Here is a 17,846-nt window from a genome sequence, read left to right as displayed (position 1 = left end):
TTCATACGGATTGAGGCAAAAACACAAAAAAACTCGCAGATCAACAACTCCTCCATTGAAAAGGTTCAAAAAAATAAAAATACTCATAAAAGCTCTGTTAATAAGGACCAGTCCATGATCTTCTTTTGAACAAGAAAAAAATATTAGTTCTAAATGCAAGAGTCATGTCAATTTTTTGTGCCTCAGATATTGTAGAGGTTCCATCCTCAGCATAAGAATAGGTTATTAGAAAAACAAGAATTCAGTAAAATCTCTTTTATATCCTTATATCCTAATATCATAAAGAGATTCCATTTTGGTTCTTTAATATATTAAGGGTTAAATATGTTTTTTGTCCCTTAAGTTTTAGTGTAAATTAGAATTAATTTCTTTTTAAAACTTTCGTCCAACTTAGTTCATCAATTTAAGAATCGTATGAATTTAGTTATTGTAACTAAATTTTTCTAAATTTATTTGACATTTTCAAACACGTTTTTCACTATAGTATTTAAGTTGTTTACATTGTTTAACACATTTCTGCTTTAATGTTAGCTGAGAAAAGTTGAGAAACGTGTTTAAAACGTCAAATAAACTTAACAAAATATGGTTAAAAGGATTAAATCCACACACACATGTCTTCCTAAGATTGAGGGTTAATTGGGTCAAAGTTTAAAAAATGAATTAATTTCAATTTTCACCAAAAGTTAAAAGATAAAAACATATTTAACCCATACATTTAGAACAATAAAAAGAAAATTTCACTCAATATCAATGACATTACGTAATCTCACATAATATTACGTAAGTCACATAATATCAATCGAACAACGTTGAACACACTGAAACTAGTGTACGCATGCACGAGGAACCAAGATTTTAGAAGAATCCATTTTCTTCTTTTTCTTCCTAACTTTGTCTCATCATGTGATACGTTCCACCATGGTCTCGATGACATACAACAACACTCTAGCTCTAGCAAGAATCTGTTCCCATAATGATAATACTCTTGTAGAAGGTCAACTGTTCGTTTAACGTTGACAGAGAAAAGGGGATTCACAAGGAGTTTGGACGGTATGGATTGTTGGAGTGAAAGAATCCAAGAGTGCATGATGTGTGCTGCAATGGTTTCAAAGGAGGTGCCCTTGAGGTAAGGAACACACTGTTTCTTGAAGCGAAGGACGTAAGAAGGGGGAGGGTGAACCCTGTCCTAACCTACATAAGCCTTTTGGAGCTGAGGGGCTTTCAAAAAGCCCCCGTCAATAAAATATGTGGTTTAAAATGACAACTCTGAACATACAACACAAAAACAAGTTCTTATTTTATGGTCCATTTGTTGATCAAGGCATTTTACAAATGTAGAAATGTGTAATTTAATATTATGTCCTCTCTTTTTTAACTCACTATAAAAGATAGGTAATGATTTAAATTTACATATTGACCCAATCCTATGACCTATTATGCATAGATACTTCAATTATATTTGATACTTTAGAATACTTTATTAATACTTTCAATAAAGTATCAAATCCATAAAACAATAGAATTTTTATGATGACAATAATTTATAAATTTTATTTTGACAATGTTTAATACATATGATTTTAATTTGGATTTACATAATAACAAACATATATTTATAGAATGTATCGAAAGGTCTCTCCCTCACCCTTAACTCATTATTATTCTCCCTTCACAACCTTTATTTTAATGGCTTTAATGATTCAAACGAAATTTTCATTAACAAAGAGCTTTATGACCATTGAATTATTGTTTTATGATGGTTTTCCAGCCCTTTTGACTACCCCCTTTGACGACTAGGGTTTCTGACCTTTCTTATCCATGCCAAAAATAATTTTAACAAAAAGAAAGCCTAATTCTTGTTTAATAAGATTTGAACACACAACCATCCAATTCCAAAGCAAGTGCACAACCAATTCAACCAATTCATGTTTCATGATAATTCCTACAAATTTAGGATTATATTATCACTCATCATGATCCATCATATTATTATTAAAATAATAACCACTTAAAATAACATACAAATGGCATTCACAAGACTTGAACACAAGTCCTCTAAACACAATCAAGTACTCTCAATTATTTGAGCTAGTACTTTTCCACATCATAAAAGTCAGCATTAAGTGTCATAAAGACTCCCTCTACCCACATTTATTAATTAATTAATTATTTAATTAATTAAATTTTTCGGGTCTTATAGTGGTGGGGAAGGCCTTGCACATAACAGCATCTTCACTAGTGTACAAGCTGACATGGGTGACATAGATTTTGACGTGCTCGTTAAGGTCCATGTCACCACAATAGCATTCCAGCGTGAAGGCTTTCCATTGGCTAGGGAGAGGGGTTTTGGTGATGTCGTCGATGAAGGGATGACGGCGTTTGTGTGGGTATGTTGGTATGGGATGTCTAATAGCAGTTGGGAAGGTGGTGGTTTGGTAATTTGGGGGGATATGTGTATGGTGGGTTGGGAGGGTAGGTGTATGGTGGGTTGGTGAAGGTATGAGGGGTCAGGTTATATTCGCTTTCTTGACACACAAGAGTTTTGGACTCCACTTGGACTTCCTTTTCCTTGCCCTTTTGTGTGGCATCCATCTTTATTTTCCTTCAAAGGCGAGAATTTTCTTACTTCAAGGGCTCCATTAGCACTTCGTTTCTTGAAGTCTGCAAACTCTTGTTGCATCTTAGCTTGCCCTTCAAGGATGGCGGCTAGGTCAACCTGGTTTATGAAGACATCCTTGGATCTTGCTTTAGCCTCTTTTGAGACGCCAACTTTGTTGCGGGTGGAAACCATCTTCAGAGATTCTTTGATTGGCAAAGTGTTATTCGTGCCCACAGTTGGCGCCAATTGTTCCTGCAGAACAATAGCAGATTATCATGAGAAATAAATCTTGCCTTACCCAATCTTCGAACCTCTCAGACAGATACTCTACGATTTTGCTTGGTATGTCTTCTTATCTAGCTATCGGATGGGACATTTGGGAGGTTACCTACAGAAAGGACTCTAACGATCAAGTCAGCGAGAGCTCTCAAAGTCAAATCTCAATTTCTCAAATTTTAGTATTAATGAATTGAATACCTTTAATTATTGTAGTCCACTTATATTTATAGAGTATTAATCAAAGTTTACCTTGTTTATATGACCTTTACTTGGGTTCTTATGGACTTGGTTCAAGACCCAAGCTTCATGTTTGGCACATGGATCTGGGTGGTTTAGCTGTTTCATTTAAGTTATAGCAGGCGACCTTTTTCATAGGTATACGACTTAGAGTAAGAGTCCTAAGTAAATCCTTGAGTAGGCGGCTTTCTTTAATTAAAAGTATTGCAAGATCTATGTGTTTTAGTTGCTAATCATTAGTAACTTTAATTTACGGTCAAGTTCAAGTATTATTTCATTATTTCATGCCGATTTTTTCCGAGTTCTGTATAATACAGAAATAAACATGATTTAGAATTTAACATGCATAGGTCAGACTGGAGTAGCTTATATAAAAGTCTTAACGTTCAAACTCCTTTTCCACATTATTGTTAAAAAAAATTATTTATATTTTATATGAAGAATAATTAACGAAATTGTTTTCCATGATATTATGTACAGGTATCGACCGACAATATTGATTTATAAAATATCCAAATTATATTCTTAATATCTGAAATAGATACACAATCCTAGTTTTTATTTTATTTTGTAAAACAAAAATCTAACAAAATTTGTTATGCCTATACTTTTATCCTACGCACAAGTGGCAAATAATAATTTATTTAAAAGTTTTATATTCAAACTTCTTGTGAACATTATATTGTTTATAAAAATAGGTATATATTTATACACTAAAAAAAACTCTTAAATAATACAAATTTTAGTAATAAGAAATATGTTTAGAAGATAATTTAGAATTTTATTTTTTTAATTAGAGACCAATTCTTTTAATAACAAAAATTTTGATAGTCAAAATCTTGATAGTTCGAGTTAGTGACCAGTTTATAGATCAACTCATAATATAAAGTATTTTAATTATCAATTTATAAACTAATTATAACTTTTTGAAACTATTTTAGTTACCAACAATTTTTAATTTATAAATTAGTATATATAAATTGATAAGTATAGTGACTAATTATTTTTAATCACATTATTCAAATTTTTTTTAGTGATATATAGAGATAATTAAGAATATAATTCAAAGAAATAATTGCAATTCCTACCCTACTCCTTGTGAACATTATTTATTTCTTTTGTTTTTTAGTTTATTACTATATGATCAACATAAACTTGTATAAGTTTTTCATTTAGTCATGAAAAATGAAATTTAAATATCTTTGATAAGTTTTCTATTCCAAGTGATATAAGTAATCGTAGGTAAGTTCCCAATTTCCTACAACATTAGAATGTGTTGTGTTGTTTTCTTTAATATAAATTTAATTATAACCGTAATATCCATATAAGAGATTCAATATTTCACTACCCACTACAAAATCAACCAACATATCAACTATAGGTATTGGATATTCATCTTTAGGAGTAGTTGCGTTTAAATCTCTATAATAAAAAATTTCATCTTGCCATTTTTCTTAATTATAGGCATAATATTAGCAATTATGCAATCCTTTGAAGATTTTATTTAATTGACTTTCTTCCTTTTTCGAATAAAGAGTCAATGCTCAACTGGTTGATAGAGGACCATTTGAATTAGGCCAATAACAAGGTTTACAACTAACTGTATAAAAGAAGATAAAACTTCAAAGAAGAAGACTCTACTACTTTTGGAAGTAAAATATTAAACATTTTCTATGTTTTTCTTAGTCTCGTAAAACTTTTATAGCTGCAAATATTTCCTTATAATTTTAAGATTTTATAGAGATATCTTGGAGCCTCCATTGCCTCACATCTAAGTACAAAATAGGTGACATCTCAAAATAAGAAAAAAAAAAAAACTTAAAAGAAATCTCACATCATTTAGAGGAAACTAGTCCCACTTATTTTGAACAATCATATTCCAAGTGACATCTCTTATATGTAAGGGTAACTATATCATTTTATAAATAACATTCCTAATGTAAAAATCACTTTTAAATGGTTTAAATGGTATATATATATATATATATATATATATTCTTTTGTTAAATTTTTTTCTAATTCGATTGTTTCAAAGTTATTTAAGGAAAACTTTTTTTACTTAATTTTTTCTTCAATTAATTTTTTTTGAAAAAAGAGTAAACTAAGTTTGTTAAGGAATTTGGTGAATTTAAGATGTATTTTTTATCTTCCACGAAGTTTGTACCCTATGGATGGAAAGCAAAGTCATACACTACACAAAATATCTCATTAAAATTCAATTATAAAAAACTATTATAGTAACCGTTTTAGATACTAATTTATAAAATAAAAATAATCATTATAATAAATAAAAAGTTAAAATTGATCACTAAATTAGTCATTAATCAATTAGAAACTAATATAAAAACTAATTTTTTTGGTAACAAAAATCTTAATATTTAGCAACTAATGTTTTTTTTTTGTAGTTAAAACCTTTATAATTAAATTTTAAAAATCAATTTAGAAATCAATTATAATTTATAATTTTTTATTCATAATAATAATTATTTAAATAATTAATAATTTTGTATCTTATAAATTGATATCTAAATTAATTATTAGAGTAGCTAACAACTTTAAGATGACTAAGTTATTTTAAATCCTTTTAAACGATAAGTTATGCAAATTCGAACAAACAAAAGTTGATCATGTTCAGTTTAAGTTATACTTCTCTTGTCTAACCTGAATATTTTTCCTATTTTTTTATTAAATTTATATTATCTATAATCATAAATCATGTTAAATATTATTATATTGTGTAAGAAAAATAAAATGTACCAAAATTGATGTTCTGCCAATACACTTCTTATATTCTTGGGTCATAATACATATCTTGATTGTTTAATTTATTTTTTCACCCAGTACACAGCTTTTAAATTATTGTTTTGTTATATCGTAATATTTATTATAATTTACTAATACAATATTTTAACGTGCACGATTTCATATCTTAGATTCATACTCTCGTGAGTATTTGCTCTTAAAATACGTTATTTATACTTTACATACAGAGATGATTAAGGCAAGATTTTTCCCTATATAAAGGCAAGAAATGAATACCAGAGTCTCATATTATATTATATTATACATAGCAATAGCTTGCTTCAGTTGAGAGAAATGGAAGTGAAAGCAGAGATTGTATCTAAGAGCACAATAAAGCCATCTTCAACAACACCCAATAAGCTTCGACACTTCAAACTCTCTCTCATCGATCAATTGGCTCCTCCGTTCTACGTCCCTATTCTCCTCTTTTACTCTGCTTCCGACGCCACAAACACCAAAACAATATCTCAAAAATTGAAGGCTTCACTATCAGAAGTCCTCACTCTCTATTACCCCTTTTGCGGAACCCTCAGAGGCAACTCAACCGTCGAGTGCAACGATGAGGGCGTTGTTTTCACCGAGTGTAGAGTCCCCATGGAACTCTCAAGCCTTCTCAAAGACCCTGACCTTCATCAGATCAACCACCTTTTCCCATGCGATCCCTTCAACCCTGCAAGAGAAACTCTGACTGGGAACATGGCAGTTCAGTTGAACCAGTTCACGTGTGGAGGTCTTGCGCTTGGCGTCTGCTTCTCACACAAGATCACTGATGCTTCCACTGCATCATCCTTCCTCACTTCTTGGGCTGCAACATCAAGGTATATTGGTCATACATTTCAAATCCCAGTGATTTTATAAACTTGAGTTAAACTTATATAATCCCGTTCTTAAGATTTGAATGTTCATTTTATAATATGATTAATTTTAATTTTTGCAGAGGAGAAGGCAACAAACTGATACTACCTCAACTGGAAGAAGCGGCGCTGGTTTTTCCGCCGAGGAAGATAGAAATGAGCTTGATTCGCGGCATGATGGGCCACAAAAACATTGTGACAAAGAGGTTCGTGTTTAACAGAACCAACATATCTAGACTGAAGCAAAAGTTGGGGAGCTTCGACTTCACTCCCACCAGTGTTGAAGCCGTGACAGCACTCATATGGAAATCATCACTGGAAGCTGCGAAAGCAAATTCAGAGGAAGGAAAAATTCCGGCGTCTATGATATCCCACGCGGTGAACATTCGCAGCCGAATGGCCCAAACCTTTTCGGAGCATTCCATGGGAAATCTGTGGCAACAGGCGGTGTCTCCGGTGGTGGAGGTGGAAGGAGAAGTGGGGCTGCGCGATTTGGGTGAGAGAGTGAGGGAAACGATAAGAAAAGTTGATGGAAAATATTTGAGTATGGTTCAGGGTGATGAGTTTTATAAGGTGATGGAGTGTTTGAAGGAAGCAAGAACAATGGTCGCAGAAAAGGGTGTTCCTTGTTATAGCTTTAGCAGTTGGGTGAGGTTTGGGTTCTATGAAACGGATTTCGGATGGGGAAAACCAAGTTACGTGCGCACTATCGGAGTGCCTATAAAAAACGTGGTCATTTTTATGGCTACTAAGGTTGGTGATGGCATTGAGGCATGGATAACCTTGACTTCGCGTGACATGGTCCATTTTGAGAAAAATCCAGAACTTCTCCAGTTTGTCTCGTTTGATTCTTAATGAGAAACAAGGTTTTTTTTTTTTTTTTTCTTTTCTTTTTTCAAACACTATCTAGATTCGTATCTCTAAAATTGAATTGAGATTCTTAATATATTATAATTTCATTATTTATTTTTTATAATGATGAATTAGAGTAATTTTTTTGTATGTAGATGAACAATGGACAAAGCTTCAGCAAGTGAAGATTCTGCCGCGTCAAGGATGAAAACCAAATATCATTGATATATGAATGCAATGTTGTTATCTTTTGTTTTCTAACTGTATTTTATATTTTGTTACGTGACTCAATGTTTATTGGACTTTGTATTTAAATTTAATATTTTTATTCGAATTTTATTTAATTTAAAAACACCTTAAAGTGTATTAGAATTATTTTTAATTATATTTTGATGGCTGTAGACACTATTGTATCATCCGTGGGTTTTAGAAGAAGAGTACAATTTATTAGAATTAAAATTAATTTAAGATCCGTGGACTATTTTTAATAGAAATTAGAGCCTAGATATGGGTTTTTTATTTCAGGTTGTTTAAAACTCAGAGTCTTTTGACTTGTGAATCAGGAGGACGAAGTCAATAAGATTGATGATGACATTAAAACTCAAGTTATCATCATATAAATCGATTTTAGTGCATCAGACAAATAAAGTCGTCAGGATTTATAACGACTCCGTATTTTTTTAAACGTCCCAATTATATATATATATATATATATATATATATATATATATATATATATATATATATATATATATATATTAATTGTTTTTAACACTATAGATTTTCTTTTTTAATTTTAGTTGATTGGTAAATAAATTAACATAATTAATTGGTAAAATTTTGTAAATGGTAGATACAATTAGTTAGATTTAACAATATTTTTCATTAAATTAAATATATTAAGATCATTACATTAAAATCACATAATAAAATACATTGAAAGATTGGATAAAGCTTCATCCAATTAAGAAAATATTTAATTACACTTAAAAAAATTAATTTAAAAAAAAAACATTGAACTGAAATCGTCTTTAAGTCTTGGGCGACTCTATTTTCTTTTACACTTAGACTGGTTTGCATTATAACAACTTTACTTTTATAAAAGAAAATCGACATATATCATAACGACTTCAATCTTAATTTTATTACGAGTTCTTATGACTTCACCCTATTTAAAAATAAAAAAAATCAACTGAACTACGTTTACGACTTCGAGTTCAAAATAACCATGTATGTATGTTTAAACAAACCCCAACGGCTTATTTAGCTCTAATATTAATAAATCTGCACAAATTTTATCAAATTAATTGCATGTAAAAATCTTTAAGGCTATGTTCACTTGGTAGGATAGATTTAAGAGAGAGTCTGATGGATTTGTGTTGATTTGAGTAGATGAATATGTGTGTTTTTTTGAATGGATTTAGAGAATAACAAGAGTGGATTTGGAGATGAATTTTAAAAAAGTTAGTGAGTGATTTGATTGATGTAATAGATTAAAAAAAGTTTTAATAGATAAAAATTTGAAAATTATTAAAATATTTTTGAAGGTAAAAATAAAATTAAATGATTATTAAATGAATTAAAAATATTAAAATTTAACAATATAGTAATTATCATTAATTATTATAAATATTTATATATATTTTTTATTATTATTAATTAATTATAAAAATTATTATACATATTATTATATACAAATATATTATTAGTTAATGCATATATTATTAATTATATATAATATAAAAAGGACATAAAAGTAAAATGGGTTTATATTTGTTCAAATTCACTCAAATATGAGTGAATGGATTTTGTCAAGAATCGCGCAAATCCATCTCTGCTGTTGCGCTTGAATTATTTAATAAGAACATGAAAAATATTTTTTCATCCATCTTTGTAAATCAGTGCTTTGTTACTATCTATTCAAACGAACAGAGCCTAAATATCTAAATGATTACATTAGTAACGGTTGATCTAAAAGCATTAGTTACTTTTAGAACCAAATTCAAATTTTTATTAAATGGAAAATACTAAAAGGTTTTGGATAACAATTTTAATAGAGCTAATTTGGAGTTTCCAAAAATGTATATATCTCATGTTTAGTGAAATAGGTTTTTTCTTTTACGGGGCCACATGTTTAGGCTATCTTTGTTTCTACTTGCTGAAAGTATTACAATTGGCCTCATAAGTATTTTTGTTATTTACAATTTAGCTGTTCGTATATTAAATTGTAAAAGGTTAAACAAAGTTGTGGTTACCAGTGTTTTTCTTTAAGTTTAAAGTTGTCAAATTAATTTTTTACCTTATCAATCTGAAATTTAAATAAAATTTTCATGATATTTAAAAGAGTTGTTCAATTTTAAAATTGCTAACGGATATCATGTTTGAAAATAGATAAGAAAAGCCTGTCACATTATCGGTTTGGCGCTTTAGCCAAATTTAGCCTTACTTCCCACATGATCGGTTTGGCACTCTAGCCAAATTTAACCTTCCGTCCCAAAATTGATAAAAATAGCATAGCATTTTAAGAGAACAATTATGATATTTTGATAATTAAATTTTAATATTTTTTATAATATAAAATGATACTTTTTAAGTGATTTTAAAATATTAAAAAATAAAAAAATAAAAAGTTATTTAAAAATGTTATCTTATGTATGAGAAAATATATTTCTTAAGAGAAATAGAAATTATCGAGAGAAGTTGGACATATATTTCTGCAAATCTTCAACGCAGAAAACCTTGAAAATTTCCTCAACCGCCTACAATGTATTTTTTACAATGAGTAAGTTATATATTTTGTTTTCACAAAAATATTATTTATTAGTATTAAAATTTGAAATTTAGTTCTGATAAAACTTCTTTTAATTTTCATTTGAAAAATAAGATCTAAACTTACTATTTTTTTACAATTTATATTCACATAATCACGTATAAATGAATAAAAAATATTTTAGAGATGTTACATGTAACATCCAATTTAATAGAATAAATCTAATAAAATAAAACGTCACATGTTTATAGTATAAAATAGAGTACCGACAGAAAATATATAAGAATTAATCATTATAGTTATCCATAATATACCGGAAGGAATACCCAAAGGCACAATACAATACCTTAAACATAGACTAAACATGAAACAGTTAACAAAAAAGAGTTGCTCACAAACACCTCTACCAAGATCACGAGCACCGAAAGTCTCCATGTCTGCTCACACCAAGGATTTGGTGATCATCGCAAATATAAAAAGCCAAACAAAGAACACAAATACAGATAAAAAGGGTAAGCTAGTGAAATTAATTTTTAACACTTAAATAAACAAGTTATGAAACACAAGCAACATACAATCAAGGAATAATTCACATACTTATCTTCATCTAAACAATTAATGGACTCTCGACTCGATTATCCGGATTATGCACTTGATATAGACTTCTAAAGGAAGTATGCAGTTGTGTTGGTTTCTAAACTCTGTAGAGTCCAAACACAAGGGGTTATCACCCAACCACACATAAGGTTAATCCCATTATGCCTTGGGCCCAAACATGTCCTAAGACTAGAATCTTCTGCCACTCTCACCACATAATTTATTCTACTCTATATGAGTGTGAACGATTATTAGAGTTCATAATACATTCATTTATCTAGACATCTCCTATATCAAGACATACACTAACCACACCATCACCAAGAATTTCCCTTGAAACTCTTTCATCATCAACATTCCACATGTTATCTCAGAATAATTATCATCCCAAGCTAAACACATCAAGTACAGGTCAAAAAATGTCACATAATTCATGCATAACTTCATACATCATAATTTTAACTTTAACTCACTCAATCACAAGTTAAAATAAGAAATTAAAATTCTGCAGCAATTCTCGCTTAAGCTAGAATGATCTCACTTAAGTTAGACTAGTCTTGCTTGTTAGTTTTGAAATGGTTGAAATGTCAAGAAGGGGGGGGGTGAATTGGCTAGTTAAAAATTTAGGCTATCTTTGAAAGCTAAAAACCACCATTTATTTGAATCAATTAGATCACCAAGTTAGGATGCAAAAGCTATTTTTTTGTATACTTTCAATCGGTCAAAATCAGAGTTAATCGATTGATTTTACTAAACAGATTCTGTTATGGTATAATCAACCGATTGAAACAGAAAAACAATCGACTGAAATACTGGAAAAATGAATAAATGCATATTCGAGTTTTAAACCATGAACAATGCACAAGAATGATCAAGACAAGTTCTGAATGATTATGCAAAGATGCTTAATGCTGCAGATGTCATGAAAACATGCAAGAACACGAAAAAGATGATTAAAACACAAGTTCTTTAAACTTTAAATGATTATGCAAGAAAGAATGATTAGAGAAAAGATGAGGTTACAAGATTTTTATACTGGTTCACTCAAACCTGAGCTACATCCAGTTTGTCAAGGCAACTTGAGCTTGACTTTGCACTATTTCAAAAGATTTACAAAGTGTCCACTCTTACACTTTCAAAATATGTAAAAACCACACAAAAGACTCTTAAATCACACACGAATCACATCAGCACAGCAGGAACCCTCTTGCAGACCTGGAAAACCACCAGGCACACACACAAAGCTTGAGAAAGATCAAACCTCAGTGGTAGCATAGCTCATCCTACCACAAACCACTTTTTCCAAGCTTCAAACTCAAGCCAAAGGCTCCAAGAATTGATCCAAGATCAATCTTCAACTACTACAGTCTGAATGATCACGAAAGAGAGAGTTTCCACAAGTTTCTAGAATAATTTCGTGCTAAAAAATGATCGGAATACCTCTCCTTCGAAAATCATAGCTCTTATTATCAAACTGTTACGAAATTCAACAGGTTGATCTCCAAATCAATCGGTTAATTTCACTTGACTTAAGTGAAATCAGTCGACTAAAAAATAAATCAACTTATTGAATTAGTTACAGTTTAAGACTATTGCAGCCAACCTTTTAACCTGTTGAAAAACCATTCAATAAATTAAAAGAGACATTTTAACCTGTTGAAAAACCATTCAACAGATTAAAAAACACAACAAAGACCAAAAACATCGAATTAATGCTACAAGGTCTACAATATGAATTACAAACTTCAAATACACTTTCTAAATGATGTAACCATGTGGAGAGCACACGTTTCAGCCTTGATCACCATGAATACCATCAAATCTCGTTATCTTCATCAATGTAGGCTTCATTCCAATGGTAATGGCTTCCAAGTAGTTCAAAAAGCTTCATCAAATCTTCATTAAATCTTCAAGAAACCTACCACCTTGGCTTCACATGTCAACATTGCTTAAACTAGAAATTCTCGCTTAAGCTAAAATTCGAACAAAGAGCAAAGTGGAATTATGCTATTCTCGCTTAAGCTAGAAATTCTCGCTTAAGCTAGACTGATCTCGCTTAAACTAAACTGATATCGCTTAAGCTAAACTGATCTCGCTTAAGCTAAAATAGTAGGTTTTCACAAGTTTCAACATGCAAAAACCAAAAATATCAAACAACAAAACTAAAAAAACACAACCACGAACATCAAACCAACATTTTAAGCACGATTCAAGACCAAAATCATGCAAGAAACTTTTAAAAAAAGTTTTAAAGTCCTAGCTTCCCTTACCTTAAGAGATTAACTCAGTCAAACAAGCTCCAACAACAGAGCACCACAGCAGAACTACTACTTAAGGAGCTGAAAACCAAGATCAAGAAAGAAACAGTGAGGCCATGACCACAAACAGAATCATACCAAAACTTCGGAACAGAAACAAAATGGAAAAAGGGATGAAGGTTTAGTTCAACTTACATGGAGGAGGTTCAATGAGCTCGGAGGAGGTCGTAGCTCAAGCCTTAGCAGAACGTCTGTTTTAGGAGGGGGAGAAGGAACGTGAACTGTTTGGAATAAGAAGACAGAATAGGAAGTGAATGGTTGGAAGGGGAGTCTTAGGGATAACAAGTGGGCTGACCCTGGACCTTTTATCAACAGATTTTTTTTTCTTCCATTTGAACTCATTTCAATAATTCTTTTAGTTGCTTTAATAGGTGCAATTTTTGTGGCTCACCAATAAGAAAGTTTTCGAACTAATAAAACAATATAAATTACATTTTGTTAAAATTTATTACATTTCTTTTATGTTGAATTATATGTTAACGAAAAGGAATATTTATGTATAAAGTATAAAAGATTTTTGCAAATACTTGATTTTGTTGTAGACTTATTATGTTAGACAATAAAATCCTTTGAATTCACAATCTGATCGAAATGAATAAAATTTGGGGGACCCAAAACTTTTTTTAAATAGAGAGTGAGTCTTACATTACATGTTGGCTAGGGATGTCAACGGGGCGGGTAGGGTACGGGTAGTAGCTGCCCCGAACCCTACCCGCTGGATAAATATTCCCCATGTACCCGTACCCATATCTGTCGGGTATCCGTTATGCAGGTACCCGTCTATTTTTTTTTATATCTGCGGATATCCACATGTACCCGCAGGTATTTACAAAAATATTTTAAAAAACAAATATTTAACCATAATTAGTGTTTGGATCAACAAGCCCACTTTCTCCGATTGATTCCTGAAAAACAGACAAATAAAAAATCATTAACAATTTATATTGTAGTTTATTTTTGAATGAAATATTAAAGAAATTACTAACTTCATCAATGTCCACATCTTGCAACATTGTATAAAGTTTCATGTTGTCCAATTTTAATCTAGAAAAACTTGAAAACATAAGAAGTTCATTAAAAATTTTTAACAATCACTTAATTAAAATATCTAAGTAAAAATGTTAATTTCATTACCTTCCATGTTAGTCCATAACCAATCTTGGAGACATATCAATGCCTCCACAGTTTCTGGAAGTAATCTACTCTAATCCAATGTGGGGTAAGAATCCAACCACCATTACTAAATGAAGACTCAATGTTTTTTACTAATATATATATATATATATATATATATATATAAGGGTATTTTGGTGAATTAAAATTCAACGGGTACGGGTATCCATGAGTACGGGTATCCACAGGTACGGATACTATGATACCCATACCTGCGCCGTTAACATGCGGGTATCAAAATACCCATACTCACGAGTAACAAATATCCATTTTTAATATCTATTTCCTAACCGTTACGGATTTTATCCGCGGGTACGGATTTTTTTGACATCCGCGTTGGTATTGGATTAGATCACATAGGCTAGCGTATCAAGAATAATTACCGGACCTTATACATAAAAAACAAAAATTGGTTAATGAATTTCGTGCAATTATGAAGAAAACAATTACTCTCTTCTCCTTTTCATATAAGTAAAATCAACTAAGTTTTAGGTTAATTAAAATGTCACTTAATACTGTTTTCACCCATTAATAAATGTTGCGTAAGAGGAAAAAAGTAATTAAGTCTCAAAATAAGGCAGTTAGTTTAGCTTCTTTTTTTTTTTCATTACTAAAATAAATGTTTTTATACTGCAAGATTTATATGATATATAAAAATTTTAATTGACATTGCGCATTTTAATTTAACTTTACTATTTTCGGATACTTCCTCTAAAATATAGATATACATTAAAAAATACTTATCGATAGCAGACAATTTCTTCTATAATTTCTTTTGTCAATGCATGAACAGAAACTCAATTAAGGATATGTAGCTGAGAAATACTTGAAAAATTATTCATTCACGATGATAAAAAAATTAAACAAAGTTACATACTCTTTTTCACAAAAGAAAAATAGTTTCCTTTTTGAAAATGAGTTGTTGGTTTTTTTTTTTTTTAATGTCTCAAGAAGTTGAAAACAATAAACGATTGTTTTTGCAAAATTATTTTATCTTACATGTACAGAGACAAAACTAGAGATGACAAATAAACTCGTCCCCGTGGATATTGTTCGAACCCGTCCCTGTTTTGACGGAGAAGTCCCGCATTGACTGGGTATGGGTATGGGTATGAGGAATCCCCGACTTTTTTAATTGGGTATGGGGATGGGTACGGGGATGTATATATCCCGTCATAATACCCGTCCCCGCCATATATCTCCGTCCCTATTTAAATTATTAAAATATTCACAATTAATTAAGTAATCATATATATATATATATATATATATATATATACTTTTTATTTTTTATTTATTCTAATTAGTTGTTTTGTCATGAAACTCATTCGCATCTCCAATATATGTAATTATGTTAAAATGATGTATGTCAATTAAAAAATTGTTATACCTCACATTTGAATATTTCTATAATTTTTTAATATTTTTATTTATTATATATTTTCCTTTCACATGAGAATATGTTTAATACACTTAAATTAATATAATATAAAAAAAATTCTTTACTTATTATTATTATTATTATTATTATTATTATTATTATTATTGATTTTTGTTTAAGTTGAAGAACACTTTTGTTTTGTTAAAATAATTTTTGTTATTTTTCAACCATTGAGTATGTATGTTGAAATTTGAAAAGTTTTCTTAGATCTCTAAGATATTTTTCATCTTATTATACCATTGATTATACATTTGATTTCCTTTGTGCGATTTTTTTCAATAGTTTCTCAAATTATTTCTTAGACACACATTTGTAAACTTTAAACATTCTTTATTGTTTATTTTAATCATGTAAAATAATATTTCGATATATTCTATCTAATTATTTTTTATTTTCTAACTCATTATCAATCATATTGTAATTGTTTCACATTAATTATATAAATAACTTTTATTTACTATAATATAAAAATTTAATGTAATTGCCATGAATATACAAAAAGCTCATTAGATAAAAAATAATTTTAACCATTAAACTAATATTTCACTATCAAATAAGACAAAAAAAGTATTTATTTTAAAGAAGGGGAGAGAACATATAAGAGATAACAGTAGAGGCAACAATTATTTTTCTCTTTAAAAAAAACAGTAAAAGTAAAATATGAGAACAAACTCCCGAGACAATTAAAAAATATTTTAATAATTTTTTTTTTATTTTTTATTATATTTCATTTCAAATTTTGTTATCATTTAATATTAAATATTATGATTTATAAATCAAATAAAAAAAGATTTAATTTTATTTGATTTTTTATATACTACACATAATTTAAAAAAGTTTAAATACTATACATAATTTAAAAAGTTTCAAAATTTTTAATTATATAAATTAAAAAAAATCAAAAATTTTGAGCATACATAATATAAAAAACTTTAAAAAATTTAACTACATAAATTAAAAAAAATCAAAATTTTTGGGGGCCATGACCCCAAGTCCTATTATACTCCACCACTGTTTGTAGGTTTATTTTTCATATATATACTGCTAGGAGTGCCAAAACAAATCTTGATTTACGGGTTGATTTAGCAAGCGTTGAGGTTTTTATTTAGTAAGTTTTCCTTTTTTTTTTCTCTTGTTCCGCCAAATTAGTAAGCAAGAGGTAGATAAGACAGATTAACCCGCTAGTCTGTATTATTTTTTTAAATAAAAAATAATAAATTTTTTTTATTATATTACTTGAATATGCAAATATACAATAATTTTGTAATTTAAAATATGTTAAATATGTTTTTAGTTTATAATCATAAATGTGAAATTGAAATTCGTTTTTATTCGAAATTGTAATATATATTTGTACAATATGTGTCGAAGTATATCTCACTCATCCTAGCTTAGATGTACTCAACCCATAACATGAATACTTACCAGGATGGCTGCCTATTCACCAGGATGGCCACCTACTCACTAGCATGGTCGTCTACTCACCAAGATGGTTGCTTACTTACCATGATGGTTGTCTAATCACCAAGATGACCATCTACTCACTAGCATGGTCGCCTACTAACCAAGATGGTTGCTTACTCACCAGGATGGTTGTAAACTCACCAGGATGGTTGCCTACTCGCTAGGCAAATCTTAGGATGGTCGCCACTTATCAGACACCTCTTAGCCACCTTTACCTGGTAATACTCGGCCCCAACAACATAAGGGCGTACCTTCATGACTTGGTCGACTACTCAATGACCAAAGTCGAGTTCATAAAATACGTTGATTGTGTTGAATGAATTAGCATTATCATTAAAGCATCATTATTAGAGTTAATTAATTAAAGACTAAGCAAAGTAATTATCCACATGAACCAGGCCGGGCCAATTAACAATGAACTATAGAATGTGGTATTTATAGCACATTACACGAGGTAATT

At 29.8% G+C, this 17,846-nt stretch overlaps 1 protein-coding gene across 1 annotated transcript; it reads left to right on the top strand.

Annotated features, from left to right (window-relative positions):
- Window positions 1–2,252: 2,252 nt before the first annotated feature.
- LOC114165191 (vinorine synthase-like) lies at window positions 2,253–7,949 on the top strand. The gene is made up of 4 exons (XM_028049854.1): window positions 2,253–2,435; window positions 6,140–6,735; window positions 6,855–7,637; window positions 7,779–7,949. The coding sequence occupies exons 1-3, from the start codon at window positions 2,253–2,255 to the stop codon at window positions 7,624–7,626; spliced, it is 1,551 nt and encodes a 516-aa protein (XP_027905655.1). The 3' UTR covers window positions 7,627–7,637; window positions 7,779–7,949.
- Window positions 7,950–17,846: the final 9,897 nt, after the last annotated feature.

The sequence above is a fragment of the Vigna unguiculata genome, chromosome 10 (assembly GCF_004118075.2).
Source record: "Vigna unguiculata cultivar IT97K-499-35 chromosome 10, ASM411807v1, whole genome shotgun sequence".
NCBI lineage: Eukaryota > Viridiplantae > Streptophyta > Magnoliopsida > Fabales > Fabaceae > Vigna > Vigna unguiculata.
Note: the sequence above shows the minus strand (reverse complement) of the source record. Positions and strands in the feature narration are given on the sequence as shown.

Bases quoted from the DNA above. Each gene is read 5' to 3' on its own strand.
- LOC114165191 (XM_028049854.1), top strand. From the start codon at position 2,253: ATGGGTGACATAGATTTTGACGTGCTCGTTAAGGTCCATGTCACCACA. The intron at 2,436-6,139 runs GTAATTTGGGGG...CCCTATATAAAG, and splicing joins GTTGGGAAGGTGGTGGTTTG to GCAAGAAATGAATACCAGAG. The intron at 6,736-6,854 runs GTATATTGGTCA...TAATTTTTGCAG, and splicing joins TCTTGGGCTGCAACATCAAG to AGGAGAAGGCAACAAACTGA.